The sequence below is a fragment of the Oncorhynchus nerka genome, linkage group LG24 (assembly GCF_034236695.1).
Source record: "Oncorhynchus nerka isolate Pitt River linkage group LG24, Oner_Uvic_2.0, whole genome shotgun sequence".
NCBI lineage: Eukaryota > Metazoa > Chordata > Actinopteri > Salmoniformes > Salmonidae > Oncorhynchus > Oncorhynchus nerka.
The window spans coordinates 62,592,635-62,617,545 of NC_088419.1; the positions used below are offsets into that span (position 1 = coordinate 62,592,635).

At 43.0% G+C, this 24,911-nt stretch overlaps 1 protein-coding gene across 3 annotated transcripts; it reads left to right on the forward strand.

The window, feature by feature from the left end:
* The first annotated feature begins 63 nt into the window (after positions 1 to 63).
* Positions 64 to 24,911, forward strand: pak2b (p21 protein (Cdc42/Rac)-activated kinase 2b). Of its 3 annotated transcripts, XM_029632671.2 has the most exons (16): positions 202 to 290; positions 11,456 to 11,606; positions 12,511 to 12,832; positions 19,633 to 19,739; positions 19,870 to 20,020; positions 20,112 to 20,143; positions 20,308 to 20,421; positions 20,535 to 20,667; positions 20,779 to 20,842; positions 20,992 to 21,040; positions 21,281 to 21,393; positions 21,585 to 21,702; positions 21,860 to 21,959; positions 23,088 to 23,284; positions 23,477 to 23,614; positions 23,796 to 24,911. In XM_029632671.2, exons 2-16 carry the CDS (start codon positions 11,559 to 11,561, stop codon positions 23,880 to 23,882), a joined length of 1,773 nt encoding a protein of 590 aa, XP_029488531.1. In that variant the 5' UTR covers positions 202 to 290; positions 11,456 to 11,558; the 3' UTR covers positions 23,883 to 24,911. The 3 variants fall into 3 exon arrangements, with proteins under 3 accessions (XP_029488530.1, XP_029488531.1, XP_064865115.1); XM_029632670.2 differs by lacking the exon at positions 11,456 to 11,606 and having other exon boundaries at positions 64 to 290; XM_065009043.1 differs by lacking the exons at positions 202 to 290; positions 11,456 to 11,606 and having other exon boundaries at positions 12,712 to 12,851.

The window sequence follows — 24,911 nt, forward strand, 5'->3', positions numbered from 1 at the left end:
ACGGATCTTGTCAATATGTAGTTGGTACCGTTTAATATAGTTGTAACACCCGTCGCTGGGGCGGTAGTTCCGCCTCCCCTTCGCCATAGTGGAATTATTCCCGGGACGAAAAGATTGAGGAAAAAATTATGTAGGGAACTGAACTATTGAAAACACAATGGATTACGCTGTGTAATTTATGCAAGCTCTACAGTAATATCATAACTCTTGTTTTACGTATGTACAAACGTTTTCATAGCGTCTACGGATTGGACCCAAGTTATATTCATGTTTCCTGTGGAGTCTTTCTGGTAAGTTGCGAGTCGCAGAACGTCATCAAATAAGTTAGTGCTTGTCCTCGGTACCGACAATCGCTATCTAGCTAATCAATGCATTTATGTTGCTTACCAAATTAACATGTGTATTATCAAGCATGGTTCGTTATTGTCTGGCATTCGCGCTACTGCACTTGGAGGACAAGCTTGCTAGCTAATTCACTCATGCACATTTCTGCTTTTCTAGCAGTGCTAGCTAACGTTAGAACTCTAATTACACATAGCTAAGTATCTAACTAGAGAAAAAAAACTCGGGTAACTGTTAGCCTAGCTAACCTGCTTTAATTAGCTTAGTTGAATAGCTAAAATAATTAGCACTAATATAATCGTGGAATCCGCTAAATAGTTAGGCCTAACGTCACTTGCAAGACGGACAGAGCATCTGATCTTTCACTGTGACTTTCTAATACACAGTTGGAAGTACTGAGGTAAAGACCGTTTCAGATTTGATATTCGCTCTTTCTAACCACTTGAGCCACATAATCCAAATAAGTGTCTTGATGTTGGAAAAATTGCGCACAACATTGCACAGGTCTTATTTTCAAGATTTGGACATTAATTCGCTTTCCAAAGCTCATAAACGTGGAAATGTGAGCAGCATTTTGTATTCCTAGTTGAATTTGTTAGGGAGTGTAAACAAAGTACAAACTACTTTTTTTCTTCCCAATTTCGTGTTATCGCTGCAACTCCTGTAGGGACTCGAGAGGCAAAGGTCGAGAGCTGTGAGTCCTCCGAATCACAACCCAACCAAGTCGCACTGCTTCTTGACACAATGCCCACTTAACCCGGTAGCCAGCCGCACCAATTTGTCGGAGGAAACGCCTCTGACCGTGTCAGCATGGCACAGGAGTCACTAGTGCACGATGGGACAAGGACATCCCTGCCACAGCCAAACCCGGACGACAATGGGCCGATTGTATGCCGCCCCATGGGTCTCCCGATCGTGGCCGGCTGTGACAGAGCCTGGACTCGAACCCAGAATCTCTAGGAGCACAGCTACAGCTTAGACCACCACACATTTGAATTTCAATAGCTCCATGTGACCTACTGACTTCAAGGTTCAGAATGTACACTCAGTGGGCCTACACAATGCACACCCTTTAGTTTGTCCATTCTCACATTTTGTATATGAATTTGTCAAACTTTCTGATTTCAATAGCTCCTTGGTCATGTGACCTACTTGACTCAAACAAGGTTGAGAATGCCCACTGACTACCCTTCTATATTGAACATCTTCATCTCACATGATTTTACATACATTTTGAAAAATGTTACATTTCAATAGCTCCTTGGTCATGTGACTTACTGACCTCAAACTACTTTCAGAATGTACCATGGACTGGTGGAGCGGCGCCCAGTGTGGTAACATGACCGATCCCTGAGAAGCTGGTGGGAGCCCCGGGGAGAGTTTTCTTTGCAGGGTAGGGCGCCCTGGAATGGGTTCTCCCCAAGAGAGGGGCCCAAGTCCTGGAAAGCGGTGCGGTTCAGGCGGCATCCGTTGAGCTCTCGCTGGCCCTTGAAAATCCGGAGCAGTCGCTCCGTTGCCTTTCTTTCACCACCATTGGAAGTTTGTTGTGCAGTCTTTTGTGCAGAGAGGGGCTGCATGCGGGGGGTTGGGGGCCGAAGGCTGGACAGATGGGGGTTGGGTCAGGCAGTTGGTGGCGGCAACTCTGGACGCGCGCCGGTCCCTGTTCGCGCTGGGTCTCCGGCGAGTCTCCGGCGCCGAGCAGCTGATTTAGAGCGGGTGCGGACCAGAGAAATCCGTCTGCTTTAAGTAAAACAAAGCATCGCGAAGGCCGGAGGTGGGTGTTGATGTGATTTCTGCCCAGTGCTCTGAATGTCAAAGTGAAGAAATTCAATGAAGCACAGGTAAACTGCGGGAGGAACAATGACTCTCTTAAGGAGTGCTTAGCCTTAGTAAGGTAGATAATGAGGTATCCCTATAGCAGGGCTCTTCCAATCCCTCTCTATATGTCACCTGTTTTCTAGTGTCGCTAATGATGCAAACCAAGCGGGAGTTACCTCTGTACTAGTCCGTACGCGAAGAGAGTCCTGCAGATGGTGATGGCTGATGATTGTTAACGGAAGGTGGCAGTCAGTCCTGGACTATGGGGCTTTCGGTCAAGCATGACAATGTAAGGGCGGTTCCACCACACTCAATGTTTTGCTGCTGGGCTCTTGTAAACAAATCCTGACTTTGGCTTCCTGTCAATCAGAGAATGATGGCTCGAACGCATACCTGGCTTTGGCTGGGAGGGGTAGTTAAGTCCTGGGAGATGGCTGATGAAAGTGTACTACTGGCATCAGTCTGATCACAGAGCGGCTGTTGTGAAACGTTTAAACACACGTCCCCAGTATACTTAGCTAGCTCTAAACCGTGAAGGTTTGAATCGAATGCTGGCTTTGGCTGGATCCGCTAACGGTGGAGTACTAAATGGAGCGGGAATGTGCTTAGCGGTTATGGACACTGCCAGGTCTCAGGTCCGCCTGGGTGCGGGACTCTACACATTCTATGTGGGAGCTCTCCTCCATGCTCCTTGGAGCATGTAGTGGAGATGGCATGTGCCTTACCATTAGTTGACACTACCAAGCCTCAGGCTTGCCTCATTGCGGGACACCACACATTGGAGGTCTCTACGCTCACTAGACTCGAGGTGGAGACCAAACCCATTGGCCCGCATGGATCTGGCTCATGCCCTACGAAGTGGGGAGAGGTATCTCCAGCTCGTCTTGGGAGGGAGGCCTACATCTGATGTGGGTAGTACCATCCACGCCCATTGATTTGCTGTGGACCCATACAACGGACAGGTTCCCACTGGGCACTCATCACTGAATGTCAACTTGATGAAATTCAAAGGAGCGTACCCACCTGTCGCGGTCGCACTCAAGTCACCCAAGCACGGCTTCCGGTGACGCAACTTAGGAAATGGCTGCCTAGTTTTTCGTACTGCACATCAGTTGGGTATTTCCCCCCCTAAATTCAAGTATTTACTCTGAGCATTATAATAACTTACGCAAAAGGGGAAAATAGGAAAAGGCCGCAGAGCTACAACAGCCCGTAACAAGACAGCAGAATATATAATAGTTGATGAACCCGAAATGGCTAATGCTAGCGCAAATAAGATAGCAGCAGCAAAAGAGCGGGTCGTGAGGTGATAAGGAGGAATTGCACGAGGCGCTCACAGGCTTACGAGAGGAACTTCGAGAAGATGTAAGAAAATAACTAAATGAGTTCAAGAAGGACATTAACCAGAAACTGGAAGAAAACAAATTAGAACTTCACAGCATATCTGTGACAGAACTCAAAGGTTTCTCACGTCGAAACATTAGATTTTATAACTTAGTAGAGGGCGCAGAAAAATACTCTATGCCCAACTTCATGGAGGGTCTATTCAAGGGCATACTTGAAGACGACACTGACCTGGGAATCGAGAGAGCACACCGAGCTCTGGCCTCAAAACCCCCAGCGGCGCCCCACCAAGATCCATAGTAGTACGGTTCCTAAAATTCTCAGTCAAAGAGAAAGTCTTACATGCAACCTGGAAAAAGCCTGTTAACTTCCAAGGCCAACGAGTGTTCTTTGATCATGACTATGCGGGAGAGATACTGAAAAGGAAAGAATACACCTCCATTAAGAAAGCACTTAAAGAGAAGGGTATTCACTTCCAAACACCATACCCGGCAAAAATGCGGGTATTTCTGGAAAATGGCCCGGTTACATACGAGCATGCAGACGAGGCGGCTGAGGACCTGAAGTCAAGGGGCTTCCCAGTGGAGTATACCGCCAGGAGAAAGGCGACATCACCAGCGGAACGAGCAAGCTCTCCCATGGATCATTGTTGACAAGCAGGGTCATGGAGAAAGAGGGAAACCATCTCGACGAGAGGACGTTCACATCCGAGAGAGACTCAGGCATTTCCAACGGGAAGATGGAAGACGCTGAATCGGATTTAACAGAATTCATAGTTAACACGAGCTGTTAAGACTTTGGGTTGTTACGGTTGACATTACAATAGGTAAAATATATCCCCTATTTTCCCCCAATGCTGAAGAAGGGTGAGTAGCCAAAAGCACGTGTTCTTTACGAACACACTAAGTAGCGTCACGTTAATAACATATATATTAGCTAAGGATTAATGACACATTGACAACGGGGCGACAGAAGGGCATATCAAGGGGAGGATTTATGATATGCAAGCATGACCGATATATTTTTCACTTGTAATTAACCGATGTGTATAAGCGACGAAATTAGGCGCCCTGATTATTTTTGGTTCCACCAGGTCTTGTTTGTGACTACGTCAAGCATTTTCATATCTGAGCGAGGGGTCCCTCCAGCGGACAGGCTCATCCCCTCAAACCCCAGAGGCAAGAGACAGTCCTCTGACATGGGAGTCCAAATACCAAAGTATTTTCCCGCTTTGGTTTACTTTATTATCATTCTTGATTTTTTTTGTTCATTTTTAGGTTCATGATCAGCAGACAGATATTGTGCACAGGGTTTTTTATTTATATTGATGCATCATCGGGAATTTAAGGTCATCAGTCTCAATGTAAACGGACTGGGGAGTGACATCAAGAGAAGTAAGGTCATCAGTCTCAATGTAAACGGACTGGGGAGTGCCATCAAGAGAAGTAAGGTCATCAGTCTCAATGTAAACGGACTGGGGAGTGCCATCAAGAGAAGTAAGGTCATCAGTCTCAATGTAAACGGACTGGGGAGTGCCATCAAGAGATGTAAGGTCATCAGTCTCAATGTCAACGGACTGGGGAGTGACATCAAGAGAAGTAAGGTCATCAGTCTCAATGTCAACGGACTGGGGAGTGCCGTCAAGAGAAGTAAGGTCATCAGTCTCAATGTAAACGGACTGGGGAGTGACATCAAGAGAAGTAAGGTCATAAGTCTCTATGTAAACGGCCTGGGAAGTGACATCAAGAGAAGTAAGGTAATAGCAAAGATGAAACAGGAGAGAGTTGACATACTATTCTGTCAGGAAACTCACTTATCCACACCTGAACACGAGAAACTCAAGAAAATGGGATATAGGAACACTTTTGCAAGGAAAAGGCCGCGGAGTTGCAATCTTTATCCCAAATTCAGTTAATTTTGAGTTTGTCAGAAATAAAAGACAAGGAGGGTAGATTTATACTTGTTAAATGTAAACTGGATAACAAGGAAGTTACATTATTTAATGTATATGCACCCCCAGGGAGTGACATGGTCTGCCAGGGGAAGGTGTTTGATTTAATTGCCACAGAAACCACTGGCACTCTTATCTGTGGAGGGGACTTTAACACAATTCTAAACTCAAAATTGGACAGCACAAACCAAAATAGGAAAATTAGCCTAGTTGCCAAATAGATCAATAGGATACTGCTGGATCTAGGACTGCTCAATGTATGGCGTTGACACCCACAAGACCGATAAGGAATAGACTTTTTGCTCAGCCCGCCACACTGAATACTCCTGGTTAGACTACTTTTTTATGTACAGTGCAGATAGACACAGGCTTAAGGATTGTAGGATCGGGCAGAGCGACTTATCAGATCATAATGGACTTTACCTAACTCTATACCTTGATAGCAAACCGAGAAATACTACACTGCTCAAAAAAATAAAGGGAACACTAAAATAACACATCCTAGATCTGAATGAATGAAATATTCTTATTAAATACTTTTTCTTTACATAGTTGAATGTGCTGACAACAAAATCACAAAAATTATCAATGGAAATCAAATTTATCAACCCATGGAGGTCTGGATTTGGAGTCACACTCAATTAAAGTGGAAAACCACACTACAGGCTGATCCAACTTTGATGTAATGTCCTTAAAACAAGTCAAAATGAAGCTCAGTAGTGTGTGTGGCCTCCACGTGCCTGTATGACCTCCCTACAACACCTGGGCATGCTCCTGATGAGGTGGCGGATGGTCTCTTGAGGGATTTCCTCCCAGACCTGGACTAAAGCATCCGCCAACTCCTGGACAGTCTGTGGTGCAACGTGGCGTTGGTGGATGGAGCGAGACATGATGTCCCAGATGTGCTCAATTGGATTCAGGTCTGGGGAACGGGCGGGCCAATCTATAGCATCAATGCCTTCCTCTTGCAGGAACTGCTGACACACTCCAGCCACATGAGGTCTAGCATTGTCTTGCATTAGAAGGAACCCAGGGCCAACCGCACCAGCATATGGTCTCACAAGGGGTCTGAGGATCTCATCTGTGAAGAGCACAGGGCGCCAGTGGCGATTTTACCAATCTTGGTGTTCTCTGGCAAATGCCAAACGTCTTGCACGGTGTTGGGCTGTAAGCACAATCCCCACCCTTGGACGTTGGGCCCTCATACCACCCTCATGGAGTCTGTTTCTGACCGTTTGAGCAGGCACATGCACATTTGTGGCCTGCTGGAGGTCATTTTGCAGGGCAAAAGGCGGAGATAGTGGTCCTGCTGCTGGGTTGTTGCCCTTCTACGGCCTCCTCCACGTCTCCTGATGTACTGGCCTGTCTCCTGGTAGCGCCTCCATGCTCTGGACACTACGCTGACAGACACAGCAAACCTTCTTGCCACAGCTCGCATTGATGTTCCATCCTGGATGAGCTGCACTACCTGAGCCACTTGTGTGGGTTGTAGACTCCGTCTCTTGCTACCACTAGAGTGAAATCACCGCCAGCATTCAAAGTGACCAAAACATCAGCCAGGAAGCATAGGAACTGAGAAGTGGTCTGTGGTCACCACCTGCAGAACCACTCCTTTATTGGGGGTGTCTTGCGAATTGCCTAAAATGTGAAATTTATTGTCAATCAGTGTTGATTCCTAAGTGGACAGTTTGATTTCACAGAAGTGTGATTGACTTGGAGTTACATTGTGTTGTTTAAATGTTCCCTTTATTTTTTTGAGCAATGTATATGGAGACTTAATACAAGCATGCTGAATGATCCAGCATTCAAGGAATCAATAAAGACAGAATTGAACATCTATCTGGAGAATAATGATAATGGGGAAGTATCTCCTGCTATATTGTGGGATGCAGCTAAGGAGGTTATTAGAGGGAAGATCATAGCCACATCTCTCAAGAAAAAGATTAAAGCACAGAAACTGCTGAAATTACAGGAAACCCTAAGAAACTTAGAACCATCTCGTAGTCAATACAAATACCCTCTTATATTACGAGAAATTCAAAAGGTAAAACAGGAGATTGACCAGATTTATAGATAAGAAGTAGAGAAATAACAATATTATGAAGCAGGCTCAAAGGCAACCAAATTACTTGCATGGAGACTCAGGAAACAAGAAGCACAGAATACCATTTTCAAAATAAAAGACCCCAAAACAAAAAAGATCACATGCAAATTAGATGAAATACAGAATGCATTTGAATCATATTACACAAATCTGTACAAGCAACCAGAGAAGGCAGATGCACAGACAATAGAGCACTTTTTGAACTCACTTGATCTCCCCTCAATTGGGACAGAGCAAAATGATAGACTAACTTTAGAAATATCCACCGAAGAAATTAATAAAGCAATATCTCAACAAAAAGTCAAGTCTCCAGGCACTGATGGCTTCCCTTCAGAATGGTTCAAGACGTTCAGAGAACAATTAACACCTCTACTTAAGGCCTGTTTTAACTGGACTCTGAGGGAGGGGGGTCTCCCACCGTCATGGAGAGAGGCCATCATATCAGTAATCCCAAAAGAGGGTAAAGATAAGAATGTAGTTCAAATAGACCTATCGAAATTCTTAACACCGATTATAAACTATATGCATCAATCATAGCCAAAAGAATGGAGAACATAATCCCAGAATTGATTGATGGAGATCAAACTGGTTTCACACAAAATAGGCAGACACAGGACAATATAAGGAGAACACTACATGTCATGGACCGCATTAATCAGAATAAGTGCAATATTAATCAGCCTAGATGCAGAAAAAGCATTTGATTCAGTGGGATGGGATTACCTATTCCAAGTTATGGAAAGATTTGGTTTCAACAAAGTGATACAGTGCATCAAAACACTGTATTCATGTCCGGCCGCTAGAATAAAGATAAAATGGACATTTGACACGAACGCTAAAATTAGAGCGAGGGGCAAGACAAGGCTGTAATCTTTCACCGACGCTCTTCTCCTTGTACCTCGAACCATTAGCACAGGCAATAAGACAGGACCCAACCTTAGAGGGAATAACAATAAGAGGCAGTGAACATAAGATATGCATGTATGCTGATGACGTTCTGTTATTCCTTAAAGACCCAGGCTGAAGTGTACCTAGATTGATGGATGTTTTACAAACATTTGGAACATATTCAGGGTATGTGCTTAACGTACACAAGACCCAAGCCCTAGTAGAAAATTATACCCCACATTATACCCCACAGGAAGCGCTGAAGAGTAGGTAAAACTAAAAACGTGTGAGATGAAAAATTGACAAACTAAGGTATGCAATATAGAAGGGTAGTCAGTGGACATTCTGAACCTTGTTTGAGGTCAGTAGGTCACATAAAATCAAGTTGTATTTAGACCCTACAGTGAAATGCTTACTTACAAGCCCTTAACCAACACTGCAGTTTTAAGAAAATCCCTAAAAAGTAAGAGAAAGTAATAACAAATAATTAAAGAGCAGCAGTAAATAACAAAACCGTGACCAAGGAGCTATTGAAATGAGAAAGTCTACAAAATGTACAGTGGGGCGAAAAAGTATTTAGTCAACCACCAATTGTGCACGTTCTCCCACTTAAAAAGATGAGGCCTGGAATTTTCATCATAGGTACACTTCAACTATGACAGACAATGAGGGGGGAAAAAATCCAGAAAATCACATTGTAGGATTTTTTATGAATTTATTTGCAAATTATGGTGGAAAATAAGTATTTGGTCAAACAAGCAAGATTTCTGGCTTTCACAGACCTGTAACTTCTTTTTGAAGAGGCTCCTCTGTCCTCCACTCGTTACCTGAATTAATGGTACCTGTTTGAACTTATCAGTATAAAAGACACCTGTCCACAACCTCAAACAGTCACACTCCAAACTCCACTATGGCCAAGACCAAAGAGCTGGCAAAGGACACCAGAAACAAAATTGTAGACCTGCACCAGGCTGGGAAGACTTAATCTGCAAGAGGTAAGCAGCTTGGTTTGAAGAAATCAACTGTGGGAGAAATTATTATGAAATGGAAGACATACAAGACCACTGATAATCTCCCTCGATCTGGGGCTCCACGCAAGATCTCACCCCGTGGGGTCAAAATGATCACAAGAACGGTGAGCAAAAATCCCAGAACCACACGGGGGGACCTAGTGAATGACCTGCAGAGAGCTGAGACCAAAGTAACAAAGCCTACCATCAGTAACACACTACGCCGCCAGGGACTCAAATCCTGCAGTGCCAGACGTGTCCCCCTGCTTAAGCCAGTACATGTCCAGGCCCGTCTGAAGTTTGCTAGAGAGCATTTGGGTGATCCAGAAGAAGATTGGGAGAATGTCATATGGTCAGATGAAACCAAAATAGAACATTTTGGTAAAAACTCAACTCGTCGTGTTTGGAGGACAAAGAATGCTGAGTTGCATCCAAAGAACACCATACCTACTGTGAAGCATGGGGGTGGAAACATCATGCTTTGGGGCTTTTTCTGCAAAGGGACCAGGACGACTGAGCAGTGTAAAGGAAATAATGAATGGGGCCATGTATCGTTAGATTTTGAGTGAAAACCTCCTTCCATCAGCAAGGTCATTGAAGATGAAGCATGGCTGGGTCTTTCAGCATGACAATGATCCCAAACACACCGCCCGGGCAACAAAGGAGTGGCTTCGTAAGAAGCATTTCAAGGTCCTGGAGTGGCCTAGCCAGTCTCCAGATCTCAACCCCATAGAAAATATTTGGAGGGAGTTGAAAGTCCGTGTTGCCCAGCAACAGCCCCAAAACATCACTGCTCTAGAGGAGATCTGCATAGAGGAATGGGCCAAAATACCAGCAACAATGTGTGAAAACCTTGTGACGACTTACAGAAAACGTTTGACCTCTGTCATTGCCAACAAAGGGTATATAACAAAGTATTGAGATAAACTTTTGATATTGACCAAATACTTATTTTCCACCATAATTTGCAAATAAATTCATAAACAATCCTACAATGTGATTTTCTGGATTTTTTTCTCTCTCATTTTGTCTGTCATAGTTGAAGTGTACCTATGATGAAAATTACAGGCCTCTCATCTTTTAAGTGGGAGAACTTGCATAATTGGTGGCTGACTAAATACTTTTTTGCCCCACTGTATCTAAAAACGTGTGAGGTGAGAATGGACAAACTAAAGAGTGTGCAATGTGTAGGCCCACTGAGTACGTTCTGAACCTTGTATGAGGTCAGTAGTTCACATGACCAAGGAGCTATTGAAATGTAACATTTAAAAAATATATGTAAAGCAGTTTGAGGGTTGTAGGTCACATGACCAGAGAGCTATTGACGTTTTTTATATTTTTTAAATTGTAAAATCTCATGAGATGCAAATTGACACAAAAGAGTGTGCAGTAGGCCCACTGAGTGTACATTATGAACCTTTTGAGGTGTTGGTCACATGACCAAGGCACTATTGAATTTCAAAAATTCAAATAAATCATTTTAAAATAGTGTGAGATGTAAACCAACAAAAAAAGGTGTGTGCAATTTGTGTCTATGCCACCGGGTTAGCTAGAACCAGTTTTGAAAGTTTTAGGAGTAATGGTTAAAGATCTATTGAAATTTGAAAATGTTGATTTGTCACTATGTTGACGGTCCCTAACTGCTGTTGGTGGACATAAGGAAAACTACAGGTGAATATCAGTGTAATATCCAACCCGAATCTGTCTTTACCTCTGTGTTGGATGTCGGGGTGATCTGGAATGTAGAACTAGCTAACGTTACTATGTTGCATATTTCAGAAACCTTGGCCTAATGTTAGGTAAATGCTATTGAATGTGTGGAGTGAGAGAATTTATAGGTATGCCTCCATCTTCTCTCTTTTCTAACTAGCTAATGCTACTGATCTTGAAAGTTGATTATGATGGTCTTCATACACAGTCCATTTATTGTGTTTCTCAATAGTCTGACATGGTTTCCTCTCTTCATTTACTCTCTATCATCTGCACTGATCTGAGAAGATGGATAGATGTGAGAACAATAGTGGAATCGGATGTCCTCCAATTGATTGGCTTCCCCCTTGCCACTTCTCTCATAATTAGATGGAGATAGCAAAGGATACAAATGAAAGGGAGACAGTGCCACACTGGTGATGCTGCTTCTTTACTCAAGGTATTCCCTCCCTATTGTTGATCTCTACTACATCAATTATTAAACCTCTAAAAACCCACCACAGTCTGCACTGGCAGTGCTTTCCTTGGCTCTGTATCCCACACCTTTGTGATAAATGACTGATTGCGGCATATCTATTCTAGACCCTACTGATCTTGTCAAGTCCCTACCTATCACCTCTGCACCACAACTTATCCAGTGTTGTTGTTGTCCCCTGCCCCCTCCTTCCATAGACATAGAATTATCTTTAGAGTGTGAATGAGTATGCGATGATGATAATATAGGAAATATGGTCTATGCTCAAATCTCTCCATAATCTCAGTGGAATGCTGAAAACATGCCAGGGAGAAAATGACCTCTGCAGGACAGAGCTTCCTGTCTACATAAATGTGCTCATCTACTGTGTAAAGTCAGTGTCACCCACAGATATGTACTGTATAGAGACCTCTAGTGCCCAAAGCCCATTTTAACATGGACAATACCATTTAATACTTTCACCATTTTGAAGTACTCAACTGGGTGAGAAGGATTACAATTTCATCTAGGTCACCAGGAGGGATCAGCCAACTAATTATACTTGTGAACACACATTCTGCCAGTGCAGCTGGCAGTAAATTGCCAACCTTGGCTTTATACCTGTTCAATCAACACACTCGTAGAAGTACTAGAAGAAGAAATTGTATGAATTCAAAATGGAGATGGCCTCAATGGCGCTGCCCCTGCTCTCACAGGTGCCATAATGGGACAGATACAACGTTGCGATATCTACACATATCTATAGTGTCCATAAAACTGAACTGGCCTCCAAAAGCAAAACCACCTATTATGTAATGTAATGTGCATGTGCTCTTGTTCACCTGTCATTTGTGTGGTCAAGCTGATTATGTCTCTGTTTTTCTTGCAGATATCACTGCGCTCTCCTTCCATTCTGATTCCCATTCCTGATCTCTCTGCACACACCTGTCTATTCCGCACACTCTCAGTCTCTGTCTGTCTCTTTCTGTTACCCTTTCTGTCCTCCCCCCTCCCTGTGGCCATGTGTGATAACGGTGATCCCGAGGACAAGCCCCCTGCCCCCCCGGTCCGGATGAGCAGCACCATCTTCAGCACAGGCTCTAGCAAGGACCCACTCTCAGCCAATCACAGCTCTAAGCCCCTGCCCTCGGTTCCAGAGGAGAGGAAACCCCGCAACAAGATCATCTCCATTTTCTCAGGCGCAGAGAAAGGTCAGACGAGTCCATAGAGGTGGGGCACTGGGAGGGGCTCTAAAGCATGGGTCGGCTGTCCTATCTTATTTTTTACCTAGGGAACCACTGGGCCTCGAGGCTGCTGTTTGACAAATACAAATAATATCTCTCTTTTGTCCATAATAGTCTCATCATGTATGCTATACCCGCACTGTATCTGCCAGCTGTTGGCTAGAGCGCACGTGCCAATAACAGAGTGGGCACACTTGCTATGTAATGCAAATACATTTTTTAAATGTGCATTACACTTAGTTGAAAATGCGATGGAAACCCATTTTAACTTGTATTTTTTATTCGGTACATGGGAATTTAACTGCAAAAGGTATTTTATGTCCAATACATCATCACGCACAGCCTTTTATCTGCAACAAGGCACTTTGATGCAAACAGCTCCGGTGGGAAAATGCGCATATCATTTTTATGCAGATTTTAGAATATTCGCATTCAGAAATCTGTCACCAATTGGATGGAAACCTAGCTATATATGCTATCACAAAAATAATAATTTGGTTGTGTTTATGAATGTCTTAGATAACATTAGAACATGAAATATATATATTTCAAATAACACAATAGCACTTTAATTTGTTTCTGCTCCTGTAGGCTGTATGTAAAAACACATTCAAGTGTTCAATACATTTTATTCCTGAGTGGAGCAGTGGTCTAAGACACTGCATCTCAGTACAAGAGGCGTCGCTGCAGTACCTGGTTCAAATCCAGGCTTTATCACATCCGGCCGTGATTGGGAGTCCCATAGGGCAGCGCACAATTGGCCCAGCGTTGTCTGGGTTTGGCCGGGGTAGGCCGTCACTGTAAATTCTCATTTGTTTTTAGCTGACTTGCCTAGTTAAATAAAGGTTAAATAAATTAAACTATTTGTGGAATTGTGACAACTATGAAACATAGGCTATGTGTTGGAATGTGGTAACAGCTTATTTTTATAACAACAAAAACAACAACAAAAAATACCCCAACCATCAAGATGCACGTTCAGGTCAGCATGACGTGTCAAATGATGAAAACATCAGTAGCCTTAAACATCATTATAAGCGCCAAGTGTGCTTAATAAATAGTGTAAATCATCAAAATAGCAATGATGGTATTATAATGAATGTGTCTGACAGCAGTCAAATATGACCAGCTTGTGCTGACATGGCGTGCATCTAAACGCAATGACCTCATGTCACATAAACAACAAACTGCTGAGTGTGTTGCTGATGTTTTTGCTTGATGTAGGGTCCTCTCTCTCAGCGATGACATTTTGTGCTGATAATTGTCCCGTAGCATTGTCACCGGCTTATTCTATCCAAACCAAACGGTGCCGTTCCTTCCTCTCTCCTGTCTTGCCTTTCCATTTGGTGGTGGCGCGGGCACCTGCTCATTGCACCATTCATTTAAAACATGTTTTTACTTAGACCTCAGAGGTGTATGTTCAGGAGAATAAGAAGAAGAATCATCAGAGATGATTAATTTCTTCCCCACTATCTGAGTCGTTTTCATTCAGATTTTGTAGCAACGCTGATGCAGAATGTGCATCCAATCATCTTGGTCTTCTTGCCATTGTAAATGACGCACGCACTCCAAGTAGGCCAGAGTAGACTGATAAGACTGATTGGATTCAATGGGCTGATAGAGGGTACATACCATTTTGAAATTAGATAGATCAATGCAATGGAATGGCCTGCCTTGTTCTTCATTCACAATTGGTGATTTACAAAATTTGGCATTGTTAGCTTCCCCTCAGTAATCAACTCACACTTTCTCACCCATCATTTGGGTGAGATTTGTTGTAATTTGTTGTGTGATGTTAGTCTCTGTATAGTTTAGCTTAGGTTCAGTTGAGGCAATTATTGGGGTGATTATCAACTGGGCACGGCACCTCCAACTTCCGGGAGAAGGAGGGGATCAGGCCCTACTGTCGGAAGAGGGACAACGGGGAAAACCATTCAGAAAATGACATGCCCTCCAGAACTGGTTATAACTCCAGTTTATTTTGTGATATTAAGATTCTAGTAAAGAACAAGAAGGCCTGCAAACTGTTAAAGCTCACAATTCACGGCTTTGTTGACAATGTTTCTATCTAACGGATCTTTTTCAAGTCAAATAAAAAAAACTTGAGTGCTTACATCCCAAAATATACATGTTTCACCTCGCATGACCATTACGCACATGACACATGGTGGGTGTAAAAACTATTTGTGTATCACTAATCATTTGATATCAATGAGATTGGCACATGTGGTAGTTACAAAAGCATGACCTATATTTACAAAATGACCAAGTAGGAGACCTGGAAGGCAAGACAAATCAAAGTGACATATTCATGTAAGAAATGGTCTGATGTCAAACTCTTGGTTCAGACCTTTTTAGGAGACATGGTACACATGGTGAATCCAATACAATATTATTGAGAAGATTATCAGTACCCCCCAGGAGTCTTAACATGTTCGATACCGATGTGTCTCAGCGCTAATGTTGTGACGAGCCTCCATGAAATGCACAGCCACAGGGCTTCTCTGGTCAAGGGTCCTGATATTACTCCTTGTTGTCAGAGATTGTTTCGTTTTTCCTACATAGCATAGACCACACACTTGATCAGGTATATCGCATTTTTTGTGGAACACGTAATGATGCCCTTAATCTTAATGACCTTGCCCGTAATAGGGTGATTGAACATTGTGCATTTGTTCGTAAAGCTACACTGGTTACATCGGCCACATCTGTAATTGCCATTCGGCACATTGTCTAGGAAAGTACAACGTGACACTGTTGGAAGATCCGATATCACCACCATTTGATTGATGTTAGAGGCGCGTTTGAAGACGACCCGCAGGAGTTGTTTAAACGTCTTTTCCAGTTGTGGATCAGTGCTCAAGATGTACCAGTGTTTTTTAATGATGTGGTTGAACTGTTTACCATGTGGGGAGTACTGAAGGAAGCACTGAACGCATTGGTCAGGAGGGCGGGGTGGTTCTGGCGTGAGGCTGTCAACCTGGGTCATAGTTTTAGAACGATCCCTTGCGTCATGCAGCCATTCCTCTGGGTAACCCCGCTGCCTGAAAAGCTCATCCAGATAGTCGGCTTGTTTGTCATAGTCCCTCTGTGTAATACAAATCCTGCGTATGCAACTGTATTGGGGCAGCAGGTAGCCTAGTGGTTAGAGCGTTGGGCCAGGTAACCAAAAGGTTGCTGGATCAAATCCCCGAGCTGACAAAGTAAAAATCTGTCGTTCTGCCCCTGAGCAAGGCAGCTAACCCTCTGTTCCCCGGGCGCCGAAGACTTGGATGTCGATTATGGCAGCTCCACGCACCTCTCTGGTTCGGTTAAATGCGGAAGGCACATTTAGTTGAATGCATTCAGTAGGTATACCCCTTTCCCCTATTAGCTGATGGGGAGGCACTTTTTTAGGGTGTACAGTGCATTCGGAAAGTATTCAGACCCCTTGACCTTTTCCACATTTTGTGTTTGGACCATGATAGTCCGTTGGTAATGTGGACACCAAGGAACTTGAGGCTGTCTCACCATTGTCAGTGAGGCCTACCACTGTTGTGTCGTCAGCAAACTTAATGATGGTGTTGACTGTGTGGCCAAACACAATTCCGTAGTAAGTCTAGGGTTTCCGGGATGATGGTGTTGATGTGAGCCATGACCAGTCTTTCAAAGCACTTCATGGCTACCGACTTGAGTGCTACGGGGTGGTAATCATTTAGGCAGGTTACCTTCGCTTTCTTGATCACAGAGACTTTGGTGGTTTGCTTGAAACATGTAGGTATTACAGACTTGGTCAGGGAGAGAATGTCAATCTGACACTCAATAGTGCTCCTTACGTTTTGACAGGAAAAGGGTCCATTTCACACAGTTGTCAAGATAACGTCCCTGCCTCTGATCTGGCGGACTCCCGAAACACAAATGCTTTGTTTGTAAATCATTTCTGAGTGTTGGAGTGTGCTTTTGGCTATTCGTCAATAAAAATATAAAATGAAAATTGATATAAGGAAGTTGAAATGATTTATACTTTTACTTTTGTTATTTATGTACATTTGAGCAATTCCATGTACTTTTGATACTTAAGTATATTTAAAACCAAATACTTTTAGACTTTTACTCAAGTAGTATTTTACTGGGTGGCTTTCACTGTTACTTGAGTCATTTTCTATTAAGGTATCTTTACTTTTATTCAAGTATGACAATTGAGTACGTTTTCCACCACTGCAGTCTGGTACCAAAAAGGCCTGATTGGTGGAGTGCTGCAGAGATGGTTGTCCTTCTGGAAGGTTCTCCCATATCCACAGATGAACTCTGGAGCTCTGTCAGAGTGACCATCGGGTACTTGGTCACTTCCCAGACCAAGGCCCTTCTCCCCCAATTGCTCAGTTTGGCCAGGCATCTAGCTCTAGGAAGAGTCTTGGTGGCTCCAAACTTCTTCCATTTAAGAATAATGGAGGCCATTGAGTTCTTGGGGACCTTCAATGCTGCAGACATTTTTTGGTACCCTTCCCCAGATCTGTGCCTCAACACAATCCTGTCTCTGAGCTCTACCGTCAATTCCTTCAACCTCATGGGTTGGTTTTAGCTCTGACATGCACTGTCAAATGTGGGACCTTATATAGACAGGTGTGTGCCCTTCCAAATCATGTCCAATAAATAGAATTTACCACAGGTGGACTCCAAGTTGTAAAAATATCTCAAGGATGATCAACGTAAACAGGATGCACCTGAGCTCAGTTTCAAGTCGCAGAGCAAAGTGTCTGAATACTTATGTAAAAACAGTATTTCTAGCAAACAGGGAACATTAAAAATACAACCTTCATCTCTGAACCGGATTTTGAATAACAACCCCTGGGGATTTGAATACAGGTCACTGGTTGAAGCAAAGGCTGGGCTTGGAACTTTCAATGAAATGTATTAGAAATGTACTTCTAGCCCATTGGATTCCTTCCACTATAACTCTAAGATGTTGTAATTGTAGTTTGTTGTACGGTTATAAAGATGTCCAAGTAGGTAGTAAAATCCAGGTGACATCATAAAAGGTGAAAAAAACCCTCTTTGAAAAAGACCTGCTTGTTGCTCTGAGCTGGATCAGATCCCAAGGTCAGGTGGAGGCTTATGTCACAGAACTTTAAGACTGTCTGATGATCTGATTGATTCTTAAGGGGGATTTGTATGTGTTGCATTACATCTGATGTGGCCCTCTATCTCTGTTTTTGGCTGAGAACTGCATTTTCAACCCACTTACAAGTTCCCACCGTTGTCCTCTACGGTACACAAAACATGTACAGTAGAGGGCCTCTCTTCCCTTCCCCAGCCCTCAGCTCCCGGCACCAGCTCCCAGTTTCCAGGGTCTCTTGGTTTATACATTTATTCCTACAGTGAAGAAGTGAGGTCTCCAGAGAAACTAGCTACTACTGTACATCCCCTGAAGACATATCCAGATAAACAAACTGCACTTCCCAAAAACACATCCCAGGGGTCAGAGGTCAGGGGTTGAATTCTCTCAGAGACTGGTGGGATTTACCATGGTCTGGCCTGAGGTTAGATCAACTGTACTCTGCAGGGCAAGCACCACATAATGACGACAGCTGTCTGTCAGTCCAGCTAGCTCCTGGTCACTTACATGGCCAATGTAACGGCAGATTTCCTCCTCTTCGTCTGAAGAGGTGTAACAAGGATTGGACCAAAACGCAGCGTGGTAAGTGTCCATATCGTTTATTATAAAACATAAACTGAACACTAAGAACTACAAAACAATAAATGTGAACATGAACGAAAACCAAACCAAAACAGTCCCGTGTGGTGACAGACACGGAAACAAACACCCACAAACCAACAGTGAAACCCAGGCTACTTTAAGTATGATTCTCAATCAGGGACAACGGTAAACAGCTGCCTCTGATTGAGAACCATATCAGGCCAAACATAGAAATGGAAAAACATAGAAAAACACACAGACTGCCCACCCCAACTCACGCCCTGACCATACTAAATAAAGACAGAACAAAGGAAATAAAGGTCAGAACGTGACAGCCGAACAGTGTGCCATTCAGTGTGTCTACTGTATATTCATGTAAAGTGTATTGAGATGTTTAAACACAGTAAAGTTTTGTTTTGATTGGAGAGAAAAAAAAGTTATGTTTTTAATTTTTACTACATTTGCAATAATGTCTAAAAACCTGTTTTCACTTTGTCATTATGTGGTATGGTGTGTAGATTGATGAGGAACATTTTTTATTTAATCCATTTTAGAATGAGGCTGTAACGCAACAAAATGTAGACAAAGTCAAGGGATCTGAATACTTTCCGAATGCACTGTAGGGTGGAAGCTGTCTCCACGTAAAAGGGAATTCCTGTCTGTTGGCTTCCTCTATTGGTCTGTGCTAAAGTACCCCCCCCCCTTCCTCTTAATCAAAATGTCAAGAAAGATTCTAACAACTACAGTGTGTTAAATAGACTTATTTAGGAAAAGTCTCAAGGACAGAGAGGGGCATGACTTTAAAAATGTCACAGTAATAAATAAAAAAGACATTCGTGAGCAGTCCAAATGACTGCTTTAGTGGTTCTGGTGGTAAAGGTGCATTTCCAGTAGAGGCTACATTTCATTCAGTGCATCTTAGTTCAGAACCAATCCATCTTATATTAGTTTCCATCTGTGTGCATCAGACTATCCAGAGGCAGTTGAAGTTTTTTGGTCTTTCAATTTGTCTATCCATTGTTGGATCTGATTACGTTTCACCCCATTTATTAACAGAGAATGTAATGATGGTTTATTGATTGACTTTCAGGTGGTAGAAAGAAAGACCGGGACAAAGAAAGACCAGAGATCTCTCCGCCTTCAGACTTTGAACACACCATCCACGTTGGCTTTGATGCTGTCACTGGGGAGTTCACTGTGAGTAGCCACACTTTCCTCCAACTCTTCATATCTTACTCCAGGTATACTCACATCTCAGCCTGGATGGATGTAGTACTGCTAGTTTTCTTAGTTGATTGACCCCCCCTTGTATCCTCCTCGCTGATAGGGCATGCCAGAGCAATGGGCACGACTTCTCCAGACATCAAACATCACCAAGTCCGAGCAGAAGAAGAACCCACAGGCTGTTCTCGACGTGCTCAAATTCTATGACTCTACGGGCAACGGCCGCCAGAAATACCTCAGTTTCTCCTCCTCTGGTGAACTTTCATATGGATTAGACTTGACTGTTTTCTGTTTGTTACAGACTTTTTAAAGATTGCACTTTTTTTTTCATTTTTTCATTTTTAGAAAAGGATGGTTTCCCCACAGGACCCCAGTCTGTAAGTACTAAATTTGTTCTAGTGATGACTTACTAGCTACCTGAATAATATGGTGCTGCAATTTCTTGTTCCTTGACCTCACTCATGGCAGCCCAGAAAATATGTGAAAGAAATATGTGTGGGCTATGTATGAAATGTTTGTTATATCTTCTATTTTGCATTAGCCGGTCAAAAATGTCATGGAACCCTCATCGACCAATATCAAGGACATTGATGATGATGATGATGATGAAGCTCCCCCACCCACTGTGGCACCACGTCCAGAATACACTAAGAGTGTGAGTCATTTTGAATGGAGCTCACAACCTCCACTTCTCTTTCGCTCTTGCTCTCTTTCGACCTTATTCTCTCATGCTTATTTATTATGTGTGCCTTGTGTGTTGGCCTGCAGGTGTACACTCGCTCCGTCATTGACCCCATCCCAGCTCCAGCCACATGCCCAGATGGAGACTCGGCCTCCAAGGCTGTAGACAGACAGAAGAAGAAGGGAAAGATGTCAGACGAGGAGATCATGGACAAACTGAGTAAACAAACTATATATTTTACAAAAGCAATGTTACAGGTAGCTATTAAGACCCGTTTGTCAGGGGAAATCAGTATTGTTCTGGTCTGTATAATCATATATTTGCCCTCAGGAACTATAGTCAGCATTGGAGATCCCAAAAAGAAGTACACGAGATATGAAAAAATTGGACAGGGGTAAGTACGTTTATTTGAAGGTGGTAATTGGGGTGTATTTGAGTGCAGTGTGTATGGGGCCTTATTTGTGCATGGGGAGAGTGTGTGTGACAGAGGTGTGTGTGTGTGTCCGAGTTATAAAAAAATATGTTAACATTGTCCACACACAGGGCTTCGGGGACAGTGTACACAGCCATTGATGTCGCCACAGGACAAGAGGTAAAGGGGAATTAAGGGTTGTCATTGGTCGACTGACCGGGGATTGATGCATAGAGGAGAATAAGTGAAAGGAAGGAAATATTGAAAGAGTAGAGGAATGACGACAAGAGAGTCAGGAATGGGGAAAGAGTTTGAGAACTGTTAGCCTGGCAGCAGATTAGAAATAGCAGGATAACTAATCACTCACCCATTTTAGAGGCTCATGTTGAACATTTCCTTCTTTCTGGGTGTTTTTCACAGGTGGCCATTAAACAGATCAACCTACAGAAGCAGCCCAAGAAGGAGCTGATCATAAATGAAATTATGGTGATGAAAGAGTTAAAGAACCCAAATATTGTCAACTTCGTAGACAGGTAATAGAATGGTCAAATATATAATTAACCTTAACATCACTAACTTTGGTGTCAGTTCGATGTACGAAACCTAACCTCCTGGTGATGGTGAGACTCTAGAGGTCCTGGAACACATTGGGTGTACCATTTTTTACAATACAATATATCCTAATGACCTCTCTGGCTTTGGTGTCTGTGTGTGTTTATGTCAGTTTCCTGGTGGGAGAGGAGCTCTATGTGGTGATGGAGTACTTGGCTGGTGGCTCGCTGACTGATGTGGTGACAGAGACCTGCATGGACGAGGCTCAGATAGCTGCTGTCTGCAGAGAGGTGACCAGCTCTTATACGGAACACAGCGTTAACCTTTACATATTTACCCTTTAACACTGGCTGGGTGGGAAACTTGTGTGTGTTTGTTGACTGTTTTTTCCTTCATAACCATCCCTCTCTGTGTCTCTCTCCCTCTCATTGGTTTCCCCATCTGAAGTGTTTACAAGCACTGGAGTTCCTTCATGCGAACCAGGTCATCCATCGTGACATCAAGAGTGACAACGTGCTACTGGGGATGGATGGCTCTGTCAAGCTCAGTGAGTCTCCCTCTACCCCCTAAACAACCCCAGGCTGGTCATGGTCTATGTAGAGTTGTAGAGGAAGTAAAAGTACTAATAGTTGGGGGTAGATATTTACCTTATTGACCGTGGTAGTGGTGTGTGAGTCAGCTGTTTGTTCACCCGCACATGCCCACAATTGCTAATAACCCATCCTTAACTGCTCGACTATATGTGATAAAGTGAACATCTGAGGCCCGACCCTAACCCGCTAATATAGAAAATGCGCTGTAGGCTACCTATAGTCAGAGACGGCAGATTGATTTTTTGACAAGGGGTGCAGGATTTGTTTGGCCTGATTTAGATATGTTTCTGCTTATAATATCCAACAATTTGGTAGTCAAGCTTCTCTTCTGTCATTATAGGTTGCCCTAGAAGACTAAATAAACCCTTGTACCCCAGAATGTCATAAATAATTAGAATTAAAACGCTGATTGTATTTCAACCACATAAAATCCGAGCTGATGTCATTTGGAAATTTTACACAGAAAATCTTTCCCATTTATTTATTTGTTACTGCATTTTCTCCCAGGTCCCTAAACGTCTTTGCTCCGCAAAATAAGCAGAGATGATAGAGAGAACTTTACCGATGTCAACTAGATTGAAGCATTGATTCCATTGATCTATTACATTTTCTGTTGAGTAAGAGTTTATTTAGTCTTCTAGGGCACCATATAATGACAAAAGAGAAGCCACATGTATATAATTATAGACACTTGATTTACAAATAGCCTACCAAAATGTTGGAAAGTATAAGCAGAAACATATCTAAATCGGGCACACAAAACATATCCTGCACCCCCTGTCAAAAAATCCTTCTTTGACTGTAGCCTACAGCACATTTTCTATAATAGCGGGTCGGGTGCGGGCCTCAGATTTCCACTTTATCACATATAGTCGGGCAGTTGAGGATGGGTTATTAGCAATTGCAGGAGGGTGAACAAACAGCTGACACATCAAACCATTAATCTACATCCTATGAAAGAGAAGTACCATTTTGTCAAGGATAGTTAACAAATGACTATTATGCTAGTGCTGCTGTTTGTAGTGCTAACATTCAGTCTCCATCTCTCTCTGAGTTGTCCCACCTCCCTTCTCTTTGTGCAGCCGATTTTGGTTTCTGCGCCCAGATCACACCAGAGCAGAGCAAGCGCAGCACCATGGTGGGCACGCCTTACTGGATGGCACCTGAAGTGGTGACCCGGAAGGCCTATGGGCCAAAGGTTGATATCTGGTCCCTGGGCATCATGGCCATTGAGATGGTTGAGGGGGAGCCTCCATACCTCAATGAGAACCCGCTAAGAGTAAGTGAACCGTAGAGTAGCACCCTTCTAAAATGAAATTTCTTCGTTTTACTGTATCATAGTGCATCAAAAGCTAGTTCCATAGTGATACAAGACTGACATGGATGTAACAGGCAGACTTTTCCAGCACATTTGTAAGGTATCTCACAGTTCTAGTCTTCCCCTCTGCACTCTCTCCTCTCCCTCTCCAAGGCACTGTACCTGATTGCTACCAATGGCACTCCAGAGCTGCAGAACCCAGAAAAGCTGTCCCCCATCTTCAGAGACTTCCTTAATCACTGCCTAGAAATGGATGTGGAGAAGAGAGGCGGGGGAAAAGAGCTGCTGCAGGTGATGCCCCATTTTATCTATGGCTTCCCATGTGATTTGCTCTTCTACTCTTGTGTCAAATTGATTGGTTGGATGTGGCTGTATATGCCTCCATCATTACACCATCTGCATGTACTACAATAGAGATGAGCTCCAATGTTAACCATACTCTCTTTTTCCTCCCTCTTTCCTGTTTGTCTAGCATCCCTTCCTGAAGCTGGCAAAGCCCCTCTCCAGTCTTACACCTCTCATCTTGGCTGCTAAGGAGGCCATGAAAGGCAACCATTAACCGAACAAACAACCATGCCTTCCCATGTTGTGCCAGATTTGAGGTTTTGTGCCAGACAATAGACTGAGTGACAACCCAACTCTATATGCTCCAGCCTGATAAGCCCTGACAAACCGCACTGTGAAGAAGACCAAAAACATCCAGAGCACAACCCATCGCTGACCATATGAACTCTTTGATTCTCACTCAAACGTTTGAAGACAAGTCAAATGAAAGTGCTTATCTTCAGATCCAGGCATAGTTATTTTGTACAAGAAGAAAAAAATTGGGGGCTAAATTTTTATTTAACATGGAATTAAGATATCTAGTTCTTACTTTTTGGAAGAAATATTACTGCCTTAAACAAATGCAAACATTGCCTAATGTATTGTTGATTGTGTCAAATTATTTTCCCATAATTGTTTTTTTCTTTGTAATTTTTCCAATCCAGCCTGTTAGTGTCCTCTTAGGCATTTTGATACTTGAATTTAATTTGTGTCCCCACTGTGATCACGTTAAGGGCCTCTCACTTAATGAAACTGTTATTCCCACTTGGTGCCACATTTCATCTTTGGTATTTTCTCATTTGTTATAGGACAGACATTTCAAAACATTCCCATTATTACAGTGAATATGGTGATATGGATGACGATATAGGGTTGCCCCATTTGCCAGTGCTACCATCATTTCCCTCCTGTGTCATTAGTCCCTTGGTAGTAGATGTGCACCCTTATGGGCAAATTCAATGGAAGAATGACAGGGTTTATTCTTGCTTGGGCCAACGTTCTTTGTTCTCATAAAAATGTTTTGCTATATTGTATATGTCAAATTCTGTACTTTTTGTGTATTTAGGACTGTAGCTTGAAAATGTGCTTTTTCATGTGTATATTGTGTACCTAACTAGACGGAAAACAGTGGATATCAGGCCGGGTACCTTTTTTATAGGCTAGAAAAGGCCATGTATATTTACTGTTTTATTTTTTTCTATTTGGATTACTAACAATCTGACAATTGCCTGCAAATTCAAATAAATGCAGCTGTTTGTCCTTA

Excerpts from the sequence above, each read along its gene's own strand:
- pak2b (XM_029632670.2), top strand. The coding sequence starts at position 219 with ATGTACAAACGTTTTCATAGCGTCTACGGATTGGACCCAAGTTATATT. Across the intron at positions 20,021-20,111 it reads CCTCAGTTTCTCCTCCTCTG|AAAAGGATGGTTTCCCCACA; the intron begins GTGAACTTTCAT and ends TTTCATTTTTAG. Across the intron at positions 21,041-21,280 it reads ATGTCGCCACAGGACAAGAG|GTGGCCATTAAACAGATCAA; the intron begins GTAAAGGGGAAT and ends TGTTTTTCACAG.